At 33.3% G+C, this 22,207-nt stretch overlaps 2 protein-coding genes across 6 annotated transcripts in view; both read right to left on the bottom strand.

The window, feature by feature from the left end:
• RhoGEF64C (Rho guanine nucleotide exchange factor at 64C) overlaps positions 1-22,207 on the bottom strand; it is a 516,396-nt gene that overhangs the window by 334,217 nt on the left and 159,972 nt on the right. The window lies entirely within an intron of this gene.
• On the bottom strand, positions 11,029-15,784 carry LOC141402570 (uncharacterized). The gene has a single exon (XM_073984115.1). It carries the CDS (start codon positions 14,983-14,985, stop codon positions 14,473-14,475), a length of 513 nt encoding a protein of 170 aa, XP_073840216.1. The 5' UTR covers positions 14,986-15,784; the 3' UTR covers positions 11,029-14,472.

Below are 22,207 nucleotides of genomic sequence, written 5' to 3'. Positions count from 1 at the left end.
CTCCCTTCATGAGTTACCTTACGAACAATTTTTCCGAACATTTGTGAACTTTTGTGGGGGAGGTACCTGAAGGAGTGGACCGATATGGCTTATCTTCAAACTTAAACTATGTTTGGACAAAATATTACTAAGGCCAAATTTTGGACCGAATCGGCAGAGCCGTTCTTGCGCTCCAACCACCTCACACGGTGTCATAGGGGTGTTTTGCAACTTTCAGGCTATTTTCTAAGGAAGTATGGACTTGCCCCTGATGAAACTTGTATCGTCGTATGGAGGGCAGTGATTACAAGTTCCTGAAACAAAAATCAAAGAGATTCGAGAGATGGCCCTAAACTGAACTTTTCCAAAATTTTGTGTGGGAGGTACCCGAAGGAGTGGACCGATTGAGTCCATATTGAAACCTGATTTAAGTCTGGTACACATTTCACGATGGACGAAGTATGGACTACATATGTTACTCCCTTCAAGAGTTATCGTGCGAACAAATTTTCCGAACATTTTCGAACTTTTGTGGGGGAGGTACCGGAAGGAGTGGACCGATATAGCCCATCTTCGAACTTAAACTAAGTTTGGGTAAAATATTACGAAAGCCAAAATTTGAACCGAATCGGTTTATCCGTTCGAGAGTTATCGTGCGCTCCAGCCAGCCAGCCAGACAGACAGACAGACAGACGGACGGCCATTGCTCAATCGACTCCAAATTGTCTGAAACACATTTCGTCCAAACATACTTGGGGTCTAAAACCATTATTTCGATGAGGCACATTTTGCCCGTATATATATACCCTTCATAGCCTAAAGGCTGAGGGTATAAAAACAGTCACTAAAATGGTATGCAAGATATCTCTTGAACGGGGCAACCTATTTGGTCCTTATACTGTGTCCAAATTTAGTTTAACTTCTAAAATGGCCGATATCAATCTTCTCCTTATGGCACCTCCCCCACAATAGTTCAACATTTGTGTCTAGGTGCAGTTTAGGGTCTGTTCGAAGAACCTACGGAAATGTATACCGATGCTGTTCGTTGTGGTTCTGTTTACAGCCATATTATGTTTTCCGTGGACAAGTCCATGCTTCCTGGTCCAAGAGTTATACTATGACCCACTGAAATGACTAGTGGGCGCGATATCTATCGAAAAGATATCACGCTAAAATAAGATCCACTTCCATAATGGACTATGCCTTTAAGTACCTCCTCCCCAACACTTTTGAACTTTAATCCTAATCCACATCCAATGTCCAAAAAGGGCCACCAAATTCTGAAAAGACCCTAAATACATTCGATCTGTACGGAAATGAAAGTTTCAATTCACATAGGCTGAGGGTATATCTCTGACGGCAAAGCCGACTGATACTTTTTTACTTGTTTTCATTTAATTTAAAAATTTACTGTGGTGGAGTTACTGAGGAATGCATTGATGAAATACTGAAACGCAGGATCACAAATTCGCGCATAGGAGAGCGTTCGATGGAGAAAACTGTAAGCAGAGGTACACTGCAGGTCGATTCTGGTTTCTGGCAATAAATGAAATTTTTGTGTATTTCGACCAACTGAAAACTAAGGTGGTGGCTTACACTGATGATGTGGAAGTGCTGATTAGTGATCAATTTTTATGAACCATGTCTGACCTTATGTTCTGTTACAATTATCTGACAGGCGACCATCACCTGATATGGAAAAGGAATATCGAATTATTATTGAACTCTGTGGGCTACAAGAACTACATTGGCAAAAGTGTGGGTCTCAAACTACAATTCATACACTGCACAGTGGTTCAACTTGTATGGAAAGGAGTGCCAAAAATAGTTCTACTCGAGCTACAGCCTCGACATTTCAAACATAGGTTTATAACGAGGCAAAAAGATAGAAACGAATTTAGTGGATGTAGGTCCACATTTTCCTATAGCTCCACATATAAAGGTTCCATCCGATTTTTGGTATTTTGACGTATTTGGACATATTTTCCAAACGATTTAGTTGTAATTTTCCATTTTGAGTTCTGAGTGAACAAAATACGTCCTTGCAAAAAATGTTTAATATAAGTCTACATTTTGGTGTAGCCCATATAAGCGTACCTCCCGATTTTCGCAATTTTGTACTATTTTTGGCAAATTTTCTAACTGATTTGGCTGCAATTTTGGATTTTGAGATCTCAATACATAAAAGGGAGCCACACTGGTGCAATGGTATGCTCACCCTCCTTGCACACATAAGGTCGTGGGTTCGATTCCCCGGCCAGGCAACATCAAAACACTTTTCAACGGTGGCAAAATACCCCTCAGTAATGTTGGCAACATTCCCTGAGTATTTCAGCCATGAAAAACTTCTCTACAAAAGTGGTGTCTTAGACACGCCGTTCGGACTCGGCGATAAACTGTAGGTGCCATATCATTGAGCTAATATGAATCGGGGTGCACTCATTGATATGAGAGAAGTCTCCCTTGTCCCTTATGGGATGTTTGTGGAACAATTGTAATACATAAAATACTTCCTTGCAAAAAATGTTGAATATAGGTCCAAGATTAGGTATAGCTCCCATATAAATGTACCTCCCGATTTTCGGAATTTTCCCAAGTGCGTGGCATTAGCAGCATTCACCATGTGCTGATAGAACCACGGTTACCTGCAACTAGCACGGTGCGCCTTAACTAACTTTAAATGAAAGGTACTTACACATTTGGAAGTTTTTGCAGATTTTGAAACTACAATGTTCATAGATGAGAAAAATCAAAAAAAAATCGACTAAGGGATTTTCAAATACATCGCGATCCAAAGTTCACATTTTAGGGATTTTTAGGTTTTCATGGTTTTGCTTGGAAACCGCAAGTCCTATCGTAAAGTGACTAAAGAAAATCTTATAGCAGGTAAAATACTCTACAAGACTGAACTTTATGGCTTTTTCCTATAGAAGTTCAATAGAAGTTCAAACTGGGACAATGCACTGACTGCATCGTCTCCTTATAGAACAATGTCATGTACGATGCCCTTAACAAACTTTAAATGAAAGCCACTGAATCTTCTATATCTCAACAAGTAAGAACGGCGTTAAGTTCGGCCGGGCCGAACTTGTTATACCCTCCACCACGATTTGTATTGAAAAATGGAACAATTTCCCTTCGTGTATGAAGAAGACAAAATTTCAAATTTCAGCAATTTCCGTAAAAATGTGGCTAATTTTCACAATAATCACATTCGGGAGGTACCGCTCTATGGAGGCTAAATTAAAACATGGACCTGTACCGACAAATTTCTGGGGGAAAGTTTTATACCCCCAACGAAGACTAAATACCAAATTTCAGCCATTTCGGTGGATTATTGTGGATACAAACTTAAAAATGCCGAAAATCGGGAGGTACCGTTCTATGGGGGCTATATGAAGGCGTGGAGCTATACCGACAAATTCCTGGGAGAAAGTTCTATACCCGCAACGAAGACTAAGTACCTAATTTAGCCATTTTAGTGGATTATTGTTGCCACAACCTTGAAAATACCGAAAATCGGGAGGTACCGTTCTATGGGGGCTATTGGAAGGCGTGGACTTATACCGGCATATTTCTAGGGCACAGTTCTATACCTCCAACCAAGACTACGTACCAAATTTCAGCAATTTCGGTGGATTATTGTGGCCACAACCTTCAAAATACCGAAAATCGGGAGGTACCGTTCTATGGGGGCTATATCAAAACGTGGACCTATATATCCCATTTTCAATACCAACAATCCTGGAAGTAATGAAAACTTCTGTACCAAATTTTGACGCTCTATCTTAAAAATTGCGAGCTGTATTCTGATTTCAACAGACAGACAGACGGACATGGTTAAATCGACTTAGAATTTTATGCTGATCAATAATATATATACTTTGTGTTACAAACGGAATGACAAATTTAATTATACCCTCCATATGGTGGAGGGTATAAAAATGGTAAAACCTAGGAAAAGGTCATAAAGATCAATTTCGTAGAGAAAATTTCACTGCTATAACATTTTCTTTGGTCCCATTACGATAGGAAATGCGGTTCATAAAAAAACCGTGAAAATCTAAAAACCACTAAAAATGTGAATTTCGACCGCGATTTATTTGAAAATCCGGCGACTTTTTTGTTTTTCTCATCTATGAACATTGTAGTTTCTAAATCCGCAAAATCTTTTCAGGTGTAAGCAATGTTGAAAGTTGCTGGTGCCATACACTTAGTAATATAGCATTACTGTCCAAACTATCAAGTGTGCGAAGAACTACGTTAATTCTGATCCCCAGAACAATCAAAAGCATTCTCAGGCTGGTTTGAACAAGATCCTGAATTTCCAACTTCCGGATATTTTTGTCCATTTTCAAACAGCGATGACGGCTGTTAGACTTCGAAAGTTATGAACGTGACGAGTTGAACAGTTTGGACATGCGAAAGTCTTAAATATTATTGATTCATATACAGATGGATCCAAAATGGAAGAAGGCACTGGTGTCTACTGTCTACCAAACACTCATACAAGTTCAAAGATAGTTGTAGCGTTTTTCAATCAGATATGATTGCTATCAAAAAAGCAGCAGAGCGGGTTGGGGGACTTCAAACCAGTTTGACCGGATCCCTCACTAATATTTCAATGAGGTATATTATTGGTCGTATCAAAGTCTATATACCCTCTTAGCCCAAAGGTTTCCAAGCTAAATCGTGAAAAGCCCTCCTGCGATTTTTGTTTTTTTTTGTATTTTTCTCATCTACGAACATTGTAGTTTGCAAAAACTTCCCAGGTATAAGCAGCTTCCATGTAATATTGGTTCAAGCGCACCGCGAATTTATTTCTACATATTACAATCCCAAAAATGCGTTGGCAATAGGAAATACGTTGCGTAATAAGTTAACAGAATAACAACAACAAATACCCAACACCATAGGCAGTACATAAAATGGGCTTTAACAATTTTAGCCTGTGTCAGAATTGCAGCACATTCTGACGTAACGCAACAAATTGGACATTTTTGTATGCCTATTTTTATGAACGGCTGGATTAGGATTAAGAATGTATTATTGTGTGTCTGTGTTTTTTTCCAAACAACAACAATGATTGTGCAAGGACATTCATGCACAAAATTAACCCTATCATTGATAAAAAATATACCTGTACCAATTTGCCTTATACTAACTAAAGTGGTTAAAATTTGCACACCGGATGAGAACTAACCAACAATTATACCTGTTTTTTAAGACATATAACCAAACAAATTGCACAGAAAGGACATCAGTGTTCATAGAACAGTAACATAGCACACAACAAAATAATTTCAAATAAAGCAAAACAAAAATTTACTTCACAAAACAGACTAATTTCAATTAAATAAAAAACAAAATTTACTTTTTAAAATGGCACCAAAAGTTATGACCAACTCAACATCATCATCATCAAGTGACAAAATCAACAACTCGTTGAGAAAACCCATGTCACCGAACAAAAAACGTTGCAATTTTAGTTATGCTTTGTATCTGCATCAAGAGGAGCTAAGAAGACGCCAACGATCTTCAATGCGTATGTCGCACACCAAGCTAATCTTAACCCATGAGCTAATCACAAAAACCATTCAAAATATTGACAACTGTTCGCCGGATGATCTACAATCGCTTAGCCGTGAAACGGTTTTTAAAAATAATCTACATCGTCACATTGCACGCCAGCGACACCAGCAATATTTGCAAGCGTTAAGAATGCGTGAAATGAAAAGAGAAGCTGCCACCACAGTGAGTCATGGAACTAACAACACTTCTTCAGCACAATCTACGCAACATATGACGACGATTTCTAGCAAATAATCGACGGCTTAAAACGAATTGTTTGTCAATTTATATGAAAACCTTGAAGGTTTTCTCTCTTGTATTAAAAATTAGATAGAGTTTAGTAATAATAAATGTATACATATACATATGTATGTAGTTGTAATTTAGTCTAAGAAAATTTTTTATAAATTAATAATAAAAATTAAAAAAGCACAAAAATTACCACACATATTTATTTTAAATGGGTGCAACACATTAATTAGTAATGAGTTAAATAAGCATTGTTTATATTACATCGAATTTGGTTATTCGCCTTATATGGCTCCCAAATTTTTTGCTGGATTGTTCGACATGCCGTAAAGCTAGGGTCACACTAGGCAAATATTTGCTCCAGCGACAGGGAGTGCGTGTTTACTGAGAGCAATTGAGCATAAATTTCTATGCATTATTTACGCTCATTTGCTCTCAGTAAGCGCACACTGCCGGTCGCTAGAGCAAATATTTGCCTAATGTGACCCTAGCTTTAGGCTATATGAAAGAGTTTCCATAACATTGAGCTAATCATAGAATCGAGCTTCAAGAATTCAAATAAAAAGAGGTGTCCTTGTTATTTCGGGGAAAGTGTTTTTAAATTATGCATATATCCTTAAAAAATCATAAAGTGCTATTATTTTCTCTTTACTTACCAAAAATAGAGTTTGATTTATTATTATTGGTATTTACCTGTAAGAAGAAAGAAAAAAGATTACATTATTTTAAAATGCTTCTTGATAGTTTGAACTTGTTTAACTAATCCATCTCTTAAATAGGTCATAATACAAAAACCAGTCGCCAAAGTAGAAAATTAAGGTTTGAAGTTTTTTAGAGACAATACCAAGGAGGTGTATCTAGAATCTAGATATGCAATTTTTTTGCAGAATATTGCTTAACCATTTGTAATTTTTGATGATCTACTTAAAATATTTGTGTAATAACTACTCATACAAATAAGGCCACTATGGACACGGTGCTCTTGAACCAACTTTAAAAATAGGAGCTTACTCCTGGGAAGTTTTTACGTATTCTATAACTACAATATTCATAGATGAACGCTTTTTAAATAAATCGCGATCGAAGGTAACACTTTTCGGTTTATTTTATGTTTTCGAAATTTTACTTGGAAACCGTAAGTCCTATCGAAAAGGGGCTAAAGAAAATGTTGTAGCTGTGAAAATTGTCTAGAGGATTGGCAGTAATGATTTCTTCCTAGGTTCTACCATTTTTGAGATATAGAAGTTCAGGGCACATTTTTAGGTTTTTTTTTAGGTTTTCGCGATTTGATCGAAAACGGTAAGTCTTATCGAAATGTTACAAGAGAAAATCGTATAGCTGTGAAAATTCAATTCTACAAGATTCGCTTTCGTCATTTTTTCATAGGTTAAAAAGCGCTCGGGCGATTTTTTATGTGTTTTTTGTTTTTTTTTTTTAATTTTCTCATCTATGAACATTGCAGTTTCTGAATCCACAAAAACTTCCCAGGTGTAAGCTCCTTCCATTTAAAGTTGATTCAAGAGCACCGTGTGGATTCATAAAAAATTAACAAGAGCTCCTAATATTTCTCTAAATTCGCCACATTCTGCGTTTTTATGTTTGTCCGCCACGGGATTTGAATATGCGAACTACTTGACCTACAAAAATTGTTACAGTTTTCACCAATTGTCACTGGAAATCGTCTGCTAACACAAATGTTTTGCAAAAGAGAGCTAGAAAGAGCGTACGAAAGAGAGCAAACGTTTTGATTTGTTATTCCCAGTGGGAAAATGGAGAATATATTACATTGATAATAAATAATTTATAGCATTATATGATTTACATTATAGAATTTGTCAAAAATAATCGAGAAAAGAATGCAATTTGAGCAAAAATTAATTATAACACTGTTGTTATAGGATGCATTATATTATTCATCCCAATTGAAGCGAAATGGTAATTTCATTTGACGAAATTTACAGATTGATTACCGTCTATATTCCAGAATCTGTATATGATGGAATGTGTAGTTTCATACTTTGTTTTTTTTTTCTTGATTTTGTGTCCCGTTATTTTCGGACGACTTCATGTCGCGTCATTGTTAACTTTGTAAATTTGTTTAGTTTTGTTTCATTCGTGTGACGGTAAAGATGTACGTTTTTTAAATGTATTCAAAGCGACATTGGAGGCGTTTAATACCAAATAAAAAGAAACGTTGTGCAAGTACATACATCAAATGAAACCAAGTAAAATTGTTCAACATTTGCAAATTAAATACTTTGATAACATAAATATTAATATAAATTATTTTTACAGAAGTGTCAAAGTGCGAAGGATATGACGAAAAAAGAATACATAAAGGAGATTAGAAAGACATAGTTGGTTTACTTTTAAGAAATCCGCTTGATTTCAATTGTCAATTCCATTGCTCAAACGTCAAGTGAAAGCCAATGGATTTCGGATGAGTTTTCATTTGACGTATACGCAAAGGAATTATCAGTTTTTTTTTGTATTCTAGGAATTTTGTTTTTGTATTCTATGAATAGGTGCATATATTTATAAAACTATGTTTATTACTAATAAAAAAATAATAAAATAATAACAAATTGAATTAAAATATATATGGGGGAATAAATTAAATAAATAATCAATTATATAATATATTCTTGAAATAGTGTCCAAACATGTATTATATTGAATGCATTATATTATGAATCACTTAGGCAAACAAAAGGAATGCATTATTTTCCTAGGACATGCACCGTGTTAACAATAATGTATTCTGGAATCAATAAATCATAGTGTTTATGAATTACCTCCTCGTTTACCATTGCTTCCATTTTCCCACTGGGTTGTTTTAAAGTAGGGTCAGGCACCATATTTTTCTATTGCATACTTTACGGGATGTCGTTGTGTGAGTGCATACTTTTTCAATTGGTTGAATAGTGTGTGTGTGGAGAGAGCAAAGTTCTCTCACCTGACGCTGTTTAAAAGCCCAGTGGGAAAATGGAAGCAATGGTAAACGAGGAGGTAATGCATAAACACTATGATTTATTGATTCCAGAATACATTATTGTTAACACGGTACATGTCCTAGGAAAATAATGCATTCCTTTTGTTTGCCTAAGTGATTCATAATATAATGCATTCAATATAATACATGTTTGGACACTATTTCAAGAATACATTATATAATTGATTATTTATTTAATTTATTCCCCCATCATAGATTAAAAATATATATTTTTTATTTAAAAAATATATATTTTAATTCAATTTTTTTATTATTTTATTATTATTTTTTTATTAGTAATAAACATAGTTTAATAAATATATGCACCTATTCCTAGAATACAAAAACAAAATCGAGTGGATTTCAACTGATAATTCCTTTGGGTATACGTCAAATGAAAACTCATCCGAAATCCATTGGCTTTCACTTGACGTTTGAGCAATGGAATTGACAATTGAAATCGAGCGGATTTCTTAAAAGTAAACCAACTATTAAACTGTCTTAATTTAGTCAGATGGAATGTTTTTCTAATCTCTTTTATGTATTCTTTCTCGTCACATCTTTCGCACTTTGACACTTCTGTAAAAAAAAATTATATTAATATTTATGTTATAAAAGTATTTAATTTGCAAATGTTGAACAATTTTACTTGGTTTCATTTGGTGTATGTACTTGCACAACGTTTCTTTTTATTTGGTATTAAACGCCTCCAATGTCGCTTTGAATACATTTAAAAAACGTACATCTTTACTGTCACACGAATGAAACAAAACTAATCAAATTTACAAAGTTAACAATGACGCGACATGAAGTCGTCCGAAAATAACGGGCCACAACATCAAGAAAAAAACAAAGTATGAAACTACACATTCCATCATATACAGATTCTGGAATATAGACGGTAATCAATCTGTAAATTTCGTCAAATGAAATTACCATTTCGCTTCAATTGGGATGAATAATATAATGCATCCTATAACAACAGTGTTATAATTAATTTTTGCTCAAATTGCATTCTTTTCTCGATTATTTTTGACAAATTCTATAATGTAAATCATATAATGCTATAAATTATTTATTATCAATGTAATATATTCTCCATTTTCCCACTGGGAGCTTGCGTGCGTACAAACCCACTAAACAATTGTTGTCGAGCGCTCTGATGTTAGATTTTTTTAAGAGTTTTTCCAATGTATGAACAGAAAATATTCCGATTTCTCAAAATTTCCTTCTGAAGTTGAACCTATTATCAGCCATTTTTTTAAGGAATCTCTGCACATTTTCTTGTGCTTGTTTTTGAAAATCTGCCAATATTCTGCACATTCTCTGATGGGAAATTTTGATTCGTTTCTCTTTCTCGCTAGTAAATTCCCAGAGAGATTGTTTTAAGAACTACAAAGACAAGGTAGAGTTTTTGTTTTGTTTGCATGCTGTGGTTTGTTTGTTTTTTTTTAGTTATTTAGCAACTGTTAATTGACAAATTTAGAAAAATAAAATAAAAGCATTCGAAAACTTTATCAGGAAGGACTGCGACTATAATTTTGCAAATTTTGCGGGCAGCAGCGGTGAATAATATAATAAATCCACATTGTAATTATGAACATAGGTATATAACTTAAATAAATAAGTTCTTATTTAAATTGCATGAAATTCGAATCAAATCCGAATAAAGATTAAGAATTTTGGGCGAATATATTTGGAACATCTAATGAAACATCAGAATAGTTTCCGACTTTCGGATAGAACATAGCAAATTTTTTAGAATAAGTTCCGAAACTTTCCAGAATCTCGAAACACATCTCCGAAATGTATTCCATTTTCTGCACATTTTCGAATACTTCTTCAGAGTTTTGTCCGAGATTGTTACGAAAATCACAATTTACTTCAGATTTTTTTACGAAATTTCTTCAGAATTCGAAACAAATTTTTGTGGAAACTTGAATGCTCTTTTCGAATTTCCCTCGACAAATTGTTCCGAATTCTGCGAACCGCTTCACACAAAAACGGTAAACGGTGGTAAATCACTAATCACACTGTCATAAGTTTCTAATTGTTTTTAATACATTCACAGTTTGGTCTGTTCTCTTCGTGGTCACCCATGGATTAGAGTGATACATTTTGACAGTCACATGTATCTCATTTTCTTTCTGCAACAATTAATCATCTGTCATCTAATTATTCGCTGATTTATGTTTTGTTCTTCTGTAGAACAATGTGGCAAAATTAAATTTCTTTTTTTTTTTTTTTTGTTAATTTTCTTTTTTATTTTTAATAAGTCTTATGCCAGACTATGAAAATTTTCATTGGAAAATTCTTTGTTATTCTCTTTTAAATTTTCATTGACGTCCACACACATACATATGTATATGAAATCATAAAAAAGTTTGATATTTCCATTGCTTTGCATTGGATTGAGAGTTACGAATTGAAAACAAAGAATAATTTCAGATTACAGATCCTTGTGTACAGAGTTTCACCCTCTTCACACCTCTTACCAAAAAACTCATTTTCTCTCATAAGACTAAAATACAAAATGTTGGCATGCATTGCTTCTTCCCCAGCAAAAAATACCATTACCAAATAATAGGTTTTTATAGATCTCTTTGGTAGTCGTAACTACTTGGAAAACACCTTACTAACCCAGTATTTTAACCTGTTATACTATGACCACTAGAAGTTGAATAATGGGCTAAAAACGTATATTCCAGTTTTAGAACAATTGAGGTGAATTTGTTTTCAATTCGATATTTTTATTTTGCTCTGTGCTGTATTTGATCATGCAAACACCTGTACACTGTGCCGCGCGTTCGAACATTAAGGGTTGTTTAAACGCTTAGATGTACACCACTAACTGTTCGTTAGTTTGTCAAAAAAAACTTGCGTGCCAACGGCGAGCGTTGAACACACAATCCACAGATTTGCACACGATCTGGGCCATCATACTCATTACTTAGTAATAAGTAAAGTATGACGTTTGGCCTTGTACATTTTTAAGAAATAATCCATTATTTTTCAGCTGACTGGTAATGCTGTTTACATAACTTTGTAATGGGTTATTCGGCTCGAGTGACTGCCAAATTTTTGCTGCGCTATTTTGTTTTGACTAATCAGCTGATTGCTTACAGACATTGTTTACATTTGACAGCTTTCTTGCAAAAGCGAATAGAACTACCTTACTCTTTGAGAGAGTACTTGCTGGATAATTCTTGCTGGAAAAGGAAAAAAGTAATCAGACAGCCCTTGTGTCACGCTTCAGATTATTAGCGGTATTTTTGACCGTTGAACTCAGAACTCGGTTTTGTAGTCGAACCTAACAAAAAAAAACCTAAAAATTTGACCTCAACTTCTATATCTCCAAAATGGTAAAACCTATGAACAAATCATAGCGGTGCACCCTCTAGAGAATTCTCACAGCTACAACATTTCCTTTAGCCCTCCTTTAAACCTCAAAATGTAAACTTTGACCACGATTTATTTCAAAATCCCACTAGTGATTTTTTCTCTTTTTTGATTTTTCTCATCTATGAACATTGCTGTTTCAGAATCTGCAAAAACTTCCCAGGTATAAGCGGTTTTTATTTGAAGAAAGTTAGGGCGCACCGTACATGACATTGTTTTATATGGAGGCGATACAGTCAGTGTATTGTAACAATTTGAACTTCTATATCTCAAAAATTGTCAAATCTACGAAAATATCATAAAGTAGAGTTATCGTGTGTACAAGCCAGCGAGACAGACAGACGGACGGACATGGCTAAATCGACTTCAAATTGTCTGAAACACACTTCGTCCAAACATGCTTGGGATTTAAAACTATTATTTTGATGAGGCACATTTTGCCCGTATGAAAGTGTATATGGTAAAAATTTAATTAATTGTCACCAAAGCAGGAGTTACTCCCATTATTGTATTATTTTAGACCACGTCAAATTATGCATGTGAGAGCCCATACGACACCTATATTTTCACTGGACCATAGCCGTAAACCTCTCACGTATTTTCACATACTATATAAGCAACCTACATAATTTAAGTTAAAAGTACTAATACGCATTTTGGCAGGTCCAATATGGGTTTTCTATATTTTTCAAATATATATTCACCACAAATGTTTCAAAAGCTGTTTAAATGGAGCGCACAACATCTTCTGTATGAATTTATAACGAAAAAACATCAATAAGATATTTATAGTGTCCAATCACAACGACAATCTGGATAAAAATTGTAAAATATGACCCTAAACCCTATATCAAAAACAAGGGCTGCTAAGAATGTTATACGTTATGGTTACAGATTTCTTTTATTCAGCTACTCATAATGAAATTTCATTAGGAACATTTCATTCTTTAGCAATATTCCCAAAAAGTAAAGAATTTTGCTAGATTTTGATCCAGAATGGAATTATGTAAAATTAACAGTCTAAAATTAAAACATATAATTTCATCCAAATATATGTAAATTTGTAATCTAATTTTTTAAGGAAGTAGTATACCTAGATATATGATTTATTCTGAAACTCACAGTGAAATTTTGTGCAGAGTTTTTCATCTTTTGACACTTTTCACCTATAACTAAGTTTCATATTACTTTCATGTATAAAGTCGAAAAAAGAGGGGGAAAATTCATCAAAAAAATTGAGAAAAATTTTCATGTTTTTTTTCAGCAAAATTGATACTGCTATTTTTATGATATATAATGTAAATATATATTTAATTTCTTTGGTGACCCATAGTGAAATTTGATGAAAAATATTTTCGTCTTTGACGTCATCTCTCTAAAATTATGTTTTGATGGACAATTTTGAATAAACTCGGAGGAAGTCCGACTTTAACCTTAAAACGTGTTTTTCATTTTTACAGATTTCTGGCGTTTAGATAATTTTTACATATTTGGTGTGTTCTAAGACCTATAGTAAAATTTTATGAGGAACCATTTTGTAGAATATATGATCACATTTTCAAAGAGTTTTTGAAAGATTTTCGAAAAAATAACCAAAAATAAACTTTTGACGAACCGCATGAGTGTTAAATTGTTAAACAATAATATTGCCCACATACTCCTGTGTAAAGTTGTCAAAGATACTATATACCTAAAATGCAAAGATTCCATAATATCTTAACTGGAAAATTTCGAAAAAAAAACTAGAAATTGGCGGAACTTGCCCCACCTACTTTGTTTACTTTTCGATGTAAACTTTAAAAACGCCGACACACGTGTCTCATATTTTTAGTTCTACTTTCATAATCTACTCGGTTTTTCCCATCATTTTGAAAAAAAAAAAAATGAATTTTGTAGCACAGTGTAATATACATGAATCTAAACATTAGCAATACTTTTTCAACAATATTCATAAGATATTATAAATACTTTTTTCGTATACAATGTTAATGTCACCCTGGGTAGCTATAATAAGCTTTTTTCAGCGCTAATATTCCGCTTTGGTTGTATCATGGTCGCAGAATTTCAATCTTCATAAAAGGTATTTAATTGTCCGGTTTGTAATAAATCCAGCAACCTTTTATGGCAGTAAAGTAAGAAAAAAATTCAAATTGTTATATTTTCATAAATTCAATTTATTGTTTTTTATGACTTAAAATTAAAAATAAAAAATAATAATTTATCTTAAAATAAGGAACAATGGTTTCAAACTTAAAATTGTTGCTTAAATAGAGAAAAATTAACTAATATTTCATAAATTGCATTGAGTTTTGACGTTGCAGTAATAACGACTTCTTTTGTTGTGGCTGTGGTTTGGGACATTGAATTAGTGTTAATGGTTGAAGTGGTTGGCGCTTGGTTTCCTGGACTCTTGGCAGTGATTGTTGTTGACGTTGAAGCTGTTGTGGTTGCTGCTGCATTTTCTGTGCCTCCGAGTGTTGTGATTGTCTCTGCTGTATAAGTTGATGATATAAATTCTTTTTGAAAACGGCTTGGCGATTTAGATTTTCTAAATCTTCGGCAGAACATTTATTAATGTTACGCATAGTTTTGGTAATAAGTTCATGGGTAAGTAGGAATTTGGTGCGTGAAACACGTGTTGATGAGGTGCGGCGTTTTCTCAGTTCTTCACGATGCAAATAGAGGGCGTAACTAAATGAGCCGGGTTTTTGTATGGGTTTCGATTTCAGCGATGTTGATGCAATAGATGATGATTTTTTGGGCGATGCAGATGCGGATAAAATTTTGGCAGGCATTTTGCGTATTTTAAAAATTTCCTTGATGTTCTTTAGTTCAGAAGGCGAAGGATACTGATGGTGTGACAAGGGAAGGGTATAGCTTTTATACACATTTGTAGGTGGTAAGCAGGTATAAGGGGTAAGTGACACATGGCATTCTTGTGGCAGGCATGATTATGTAAGGCATTGTTTTGCCTTGTCAGGTATGTTGTTTATCAATGATGATACTTTAACGCCACTTATTAGGTAATCTCTTTGTTTGTTTGTTTTGCTAATAATTGCTGTTACCTCTTTTTAAATCCACCTTTTTAATCCTAACCCAAAGTACACACGCCAAAAAAAAAACACTTGCAAAAAACACACACAGGCATACCTACCTCTTTGCGGCCGGCCACAAGCCACATGACCTTAAATGACATCATTAAGAATTCGCAGAAAATGAAATTTTCGCTGACCTTGTAGTGTGCTGTGTTTTTTTACCAAAGATTTTACCTTGAAGTACAGTTAGCGTTTTTCCACAATGCATCTGGCTACGAACATTATGTTTTTGCTGTAGTTGCCATTTTTTCAATGTTCTTCACATAAAAACCCAAACAAAATGTAAATTTCTCATTCTCATAATGGCAATAAAAAACCATGTTGAAGTTTATCTGCATCTTATAACTGTGCCAGTGCTTTTTTCTGGTTGTTGTATAAAAATTAGCATTTTAATTTTTATTGTCTTTATGGTTGAGTAAGAATTTTTGTTGCAATAGATGCGATGCAATGGTTAGATTGATAAATCTGTGGTGGCCAGTTCCAAAAAAAAAAAAAAAAAAAAAAATCATACGTTTCGTTTTCATTATGCAAATTATTTTACTTTTACCAACTACCACCACTCAAATCTCTTTAAAACTCTTCAAATCAACTTTCCCAATAAAGAATTTGTCAAGTCACACTTAAAGTGTTGTGAATTGTGCTACTGGCAAAACAAGAAGAAAAATCAACCGAAATAAATATTTCTAACATAACAATGCCGTAAATTGAATGGTCATTGAAATGTCATTGTATTGCTTTCTGGCTGCTACAATTGCTCCCCTTTCTCATTTTGTTGGCTATTGATTCTAGCACTTTCATGTTGTAAGTAGTTCATTATTAGCCGAAAAATTGTGAAAGTCATGTTTTGGGTGTTTTATTTTCAGAGGTTTGTTTTCATGCCAAAAAGGAGGGCTACTTTCTCATTTCCGGCATGTAGATATATCTTGAAAGAGTTATTATTAATTAGCCTTAATTTGAAGTAAAGTTTTCACTATTGTTGAAATATGCAAATTTTTATTTTTTTTTTTTTTTGCTTTTGTTTCACGAAGTTTATAAAGTGTAAATTTATGATTGAGCAATTTATAATTATTATAATTATTCCACTCACTTTCAAAATGAATATTTATTGGCTACTCGTTGTTGAGGGGAACTTAAGTAATCACCTACTCATTTTCGCCGCATTGACAGATGCACAAAAATTATTGCCTTTCATGAAGTACTTCTTCTTTATTTGCCGATCCGCATTCGGATTTTGGCGATCATACAATAACAAATTAAGTATTTTTTGCTGTATATATAGATATATGTTTATGAATATGTTGTGGTAAATTATTCAGCAATGGTGATCTCTCTATTCCTCGCAGCGTTGATAAGGCTTCTTTCATTTGGTTGATTTGTCCACTCCAAAATGTTTTTTATCCAGGATATTTCTCTTCTTCCTCTTGGCCTTTTTCCCTCAATTTGACATTTAATTATGCTCTGGATGACAGAATACTTTTCGTTTCTCATTATGTGTCCCATATAGGATATCTTCCTACTTTTTATGATATCAAGAAGTTGTCGTTTAGTGTTCATTCTTCTCAGGACTTCTAAATCCAAGTCCAAGAAATTTTCAGTGTTCTGCGATAAATCCACATTTCAAATGCGTTCAATTTTTGTTCGTCTATTGACTTTATTGTCCATGTCTCGGCAGCATATAGTAGAGTGGACCATACATAACATTTTATGAAGCGCATTTTTGTTGTGATGTTGACGTCATGACTTGTTAATATTTTGCGATGGTTAAAAAAGGATTGCCTAGCTACTTCTATTCGGTATTTTATCTCTCTCGAGGCATCCCATTGGCCATTTATAAGGACCCCAAGATATTTAAAACTCCTTACCCGTTCTATTTCGTCATTTTTTATTTTCAATGATGTGTTGTTTTGGTAAGTTTACTTATTACCATATATTTCGTTTTCTTAATGTTAATCTTAAGACCGTACAATTCGCTTTTTTGAGTAAGCGAGTTAACCAGTTTCTGTAGACCATATAGGCTAGTGGCAATTAATGTTGTGTCGTCGGCGTATCGTATATTGTTTATTAATTCAGAGTAATTCACCCTTACGCCAATTTGCTCGTTTTCAACTGCTTCTTGAAATATTTTGTTGGAGTATAAATTAAATAATAGAGGTGATAGGATACACCCTTGTCTAACGCCTTTGGATATTGGGATATTGTCAGTGAGTTCTCCATCAACTTGAATGTTTGCAGTTTGTTTCCAATAAAGGTTTTTTATGCATCTTATTTCCTTTTCTGTTATTCCGGTATCCATCAAGATATCCATCAGTTTTTCATGCCTGACCGTATCGAAAGCTTTTTCGCAGTCAACGAAACATAAGAATATATATTTTTGAACATCTCTACATTTTTGAATAAAGACTTGGATACTTAGTAGTGCCTCTCGCGTTCCCATGCCTTCTTTGAAACCGAATTGGGTTCTCCCCATATTTGGCTCACACTTAGGGTAGATTCTTTTATGTAGTATTTTAATAAATATTTTTAGGGCATGACTCATTATTCAGGAAGTACACAAATAGAAAATCAGCTTAAGATCAAACGTAATACCGTAATCCATATAAAAACCAAGTTTTTGGAATTTCATTTACTTCTCAGATGGGCCAATACTCCGACCGAAGATGAACAAACCAAATGTTTTATCTAAGAACAGCATCATTCGTTGACTTTGTTTGTTATAAAATTGTCAAATGTACTTCGGATCTCAAAAAAAAAAAAACGTTGACTTAGAACAGGAGACAACTGGATGTAATCTGGACTATATTTTATATACAATGGCACCCCAGACATCAGACGGAATGTAGTGGAATTTCTTTATCTCGTAGTGCTCTCTTAGGTTAGGTTTTCACGATATTGCCTGAATATCGCAAGTCCTGTCGAAATGAGATTAGAAAAAATATTGTGGCTGTGAAAAATCTCTACAAGAATGACCTTTATGATATTTTCGTAGGTTTTACCATTTTTCAGATACAGAAGTTCAAATTGGAACAATGCACAGACTAGGGATAGGTAAGTCGATTTTCGATTAGTCGACTTTTTGTAGTCAAAAATCTAAAAATCGAAGTCAAGTTATAATCGATTATTTTGTGATCGACTTTGTGATTTTGCCCATAGATTTTAGTTGACTTTGGTGTTTCTGCAGTTTTCTGAAATCATAATAAGGAAAAAAAAACAAAATTCGAAGATCGCCGATTAGTCGATTACACTGTGCGAAAAAAATGTCAAGGAAAACTCGGTAGATTATGAAAGTAGAGCTAAAAATATGAGACACGTGTATCGGCGTTTTTCACGTTTACATCGGAATGTAACCAAAGTAGGCGGGGCAAATTCCACCCATTTCTAGCTTTTTCGAAATATTCGAGTTACGATATCTTGGAATCCTTGCATTTTAGGTATGTAGGGTCTTTGGCAACTTTACAGAAGAGGATGTGGGCAATATTTTTAGTTTAAAAGTATTTTAAATATATTTTTATTTAAAAGTTTAACCCTCATGCGGTTCATCAAAAGGGTCTTTGCGGTCCTTTTTTCGAAAATCTTTCAAAAACTCCTTTTAAATGTGATCATATCAAATTCAAATATTCTACAAAATTGTTTGTCATAAAATTTTACTATAGGTCTCAGAATACACTAAATCTGTAAATCTTATCTAATCGCCAGAAATCTGCAAAAATAAAAAACACGTTTTAGGGTTAAAGTCGGACTTCATCTGAGTTTATTCGCAATTGTCTAACAAAACATAATTTTAGAGGGATGACGTCAAAGACAAAAATATTCTTCGTCAAATTTTACTATGGGTCACCAACGAAATGAAATGCCTATTTACATTATATATCATAAAAATATCAGTATCAATTTTGCTGAAAAAACATGAAAATATTTCCCAATTTTTTTGATGAAAAATTTTTCCTTCTTTTTTTCGAGTGTATACATGAAAGTAATATGAAACTTGATTATAGGTGAAAAGTGCCAAAAGATGAAAAATTCTACACAAAATTTCACTATCAGTTTCAGAATAAAACATATATCTAGCTATACTATTTCCTTAAAAAAATAGATTATAAATTTATAAATGTTTGGATGAAATTATATGTTTTAATTTTGGACTGTTAATTTTACATAATTCGATATTGGATCATAATCTAGCAAAATCCTTTACTTTTTGGGAATATTGTTAATGAAAGAAATGTTCCTAATAAAATTTTATTATGAGTCTCGGAATTAAAGAATTCTGTAACCATAACGTATAACATTCTTAGCAGCACTTGTTTTTGATATAGGGTTTAGGGCCATATTTTACAATTTTTATCCAAATTGTCGTTGTGATTGAACAATGTAAATATCTTATTGATGGTTTTTCATTATAAATTCATAGAAAACATGTTGTGCGTTCAATTTAAACATTTGCGGTGTGTATATATATATTAAAAAAACATGGAAAACCGAGATCGGACCTGTCAAAATTGTGTATTTTTAGTACTTTTTACTTAAATTACGTATTTAGTATAAGCCATTGGTTGTTCATATAGTATGTGAAAATACGTGAGAGTTTTGCGGCTATGGTCCGGTGAAAATAAAGGTGTCATATGGTCTCTCACATGCACGATTTGGCGTGGTACAAAATAATGCAATGATGGAAGTAACTCCTGATCTGGTGACATTTATGGAATTAACCCTTAAAAAAAAGACATAAATAATTGTTTCATGAATGATCCTAACAAATTCAGTTAGAATATAACCTTTGCCGTTCTATGGGGGATGTATAAAGGTGTGGACCTATACCGAAACATTTAAAGAGGAACGATGAATACCCCCAAACTAAGACTAAATACCAAACTTCAGCCATTTCGTTGCATTATTTTGCCATAACATTGAAAATGCCGAAAATCTGGAGGTACCGTTCGAAATTAATGTGGCATTTACGGTAAAATATCAGAGTTATTGCAAAAGGCGCTAAGATATCACAGTTTTAATATTTTGAAGTTTTTATTTTAATGACAAATACCTCTGCTTCCATTTGGACACGTAAAATACTAATCAAGAAGATCAGCAAAGATTTCAATCAGTACCAAATAGATGTCAAATATAAATTAAATATTAATTGTTTTTTTGTGAAATTTTGCCTGCGATGGCGAAGAACATCTTTTTAATGATTTTTTATAAATTTTCTCGTTTAGAGTTAAGCTTGATGATCGGAAATTATATGCAAGTGAAAAAGGAAAGCCAAGGACTCAAACCCACATAGTCACCAAATTACGTTACCTGGTTTCACTGGTGGTAAAGCAGATCTTCAGACGTATCCTTTTTACTTGCAAATAATTTCCGATCATCAAGCTTAACTCTAAACGAGAAAATTAATAATAAAAATTAATTACACTGTACAACAAAATTGAACTTTTTTTTAAATTACAAGAAACCCCGCACAATTTTGTCGGAGCAGGAGTAGCTGCCATCATTATAGTTTTTAGGACCATGACAAAATCATGGATGTTAGGACTCGTATGTTAGATATATTCACTGGACAATAGCCGTAGACTATCCCCGCATTTAAACATACAATATCAGAACCTAGGACTTATCCTGATGACGTTGTTTTAGTTTATTGTACTAAAATACGTAATTTTACAAAGTCCGATCTGGGTTATCAATATTTTCCCTATATATATATTCACCATAGATATTCAAAAAAAGAGTTTGAGTTTCGAGCACACATAATCTTCTGAAAGAATTTATTATGAAAAACATCAATAAAATATATTTTGTGACCGCAGATAACGAAAATGTGAATAAAAACGGTAGAATAGGGTCCAAAATCATATATAAAAGCGAAAGCTTCTGGAGATGTTAAATATTATAGCTACAAATTTCTTTCATTTAGAGACACGTAATAAAATTTGATTTGGAACATTTCTTCTTTTAGCACAATCTCCAAAAAGTGAAGTGTTTTAGGAGATTTTGACTCAGTATGGAATAAATTTTAATTGTCTAAAAGTTGAAAAAATAATTTCTACATATAATATCTAATTTTGTAACGTCATTTTTTAACAAAGTATTTTACTTAGATATATAGTTTGTTATGGTACTTACAGTATAATTTTGTGTAGAAGATTCCTTCTTTTAACACCTTTCGTCTAAAACTAAATTTCATGTTACTTTCATGCATCAACTCGAAAAAAGAACAAAACAAATCTATTCAAAAAAATTTTGGGTGTTTTGTTGGCAAACTTGTGGTATATATTTTCTTGATATATATTATAAGTACATATTTCATTTATTCTACAACTTATATTAAAATTTCATGGAGAAAATTTCTGTCTTTGACGTCTTCTATCTAGAATGAAGTTTTGTGGGACAAACTTAATAAATTCCGATAAAGTACACCATTAACCCTAAAATGTGATTTTATTTTTGGCAGATTTCTGGCGTTTATTTACGATTTAGAGTTTTGGTGTAATATAGTAAAATATATAGTAAAATTTTATGACAAATAATTTTGTAGAATATTTTGATTTGATACGATCTCATTTTAAAGGAGTTTTTAAACTTTTTTAAAAAATTGGACCAAAAAGACCCATTTAGTGACTCGCATGAGGGTTAATTTTTTACACAAAAAGATACCCCGTATTGTTGTCAGTAATGTTGCCAAAGACACTTTATACCTAAATTGCAAAGATTCCAAGGAATCTGATGTCGAATATTTCAAAACCTGTAGAAATGGGCGGAACTTACCACACCTATTTAGGTTACTTCTCGACGTAAACTTTCAAAACGCTGGTACACGTGTCTTCTTTTTTTCGGTCCTCTTTCATAATCTGGCCGAATTATCTTGTAAATATTTTTTGTGTTGTACAGTGGTATGGACCAATTCGGCCACTCCCTTCAAGAGCTA

Source organism: Musca autumnalis, unplaced genomic scaffold (genome assembly GCF_047663935.1).
Source record: "Musca autumnalis isolate F117 unplaced genomic scaffold, ASM4766393v1 scaffold_4, whole genome shotgun sequence".
NCBI classification, from domain to species: domain Eukaryota; kingdom Metazoa; phylum Arthropoda; class Insecta; order Diptera; family Muscidae; genus Musca; species Musca autumnalis.
Note: the sequence above shows the minus strand (reverse complement) of the source record. Positions and strands in the feature narration are given on the sequence as shown.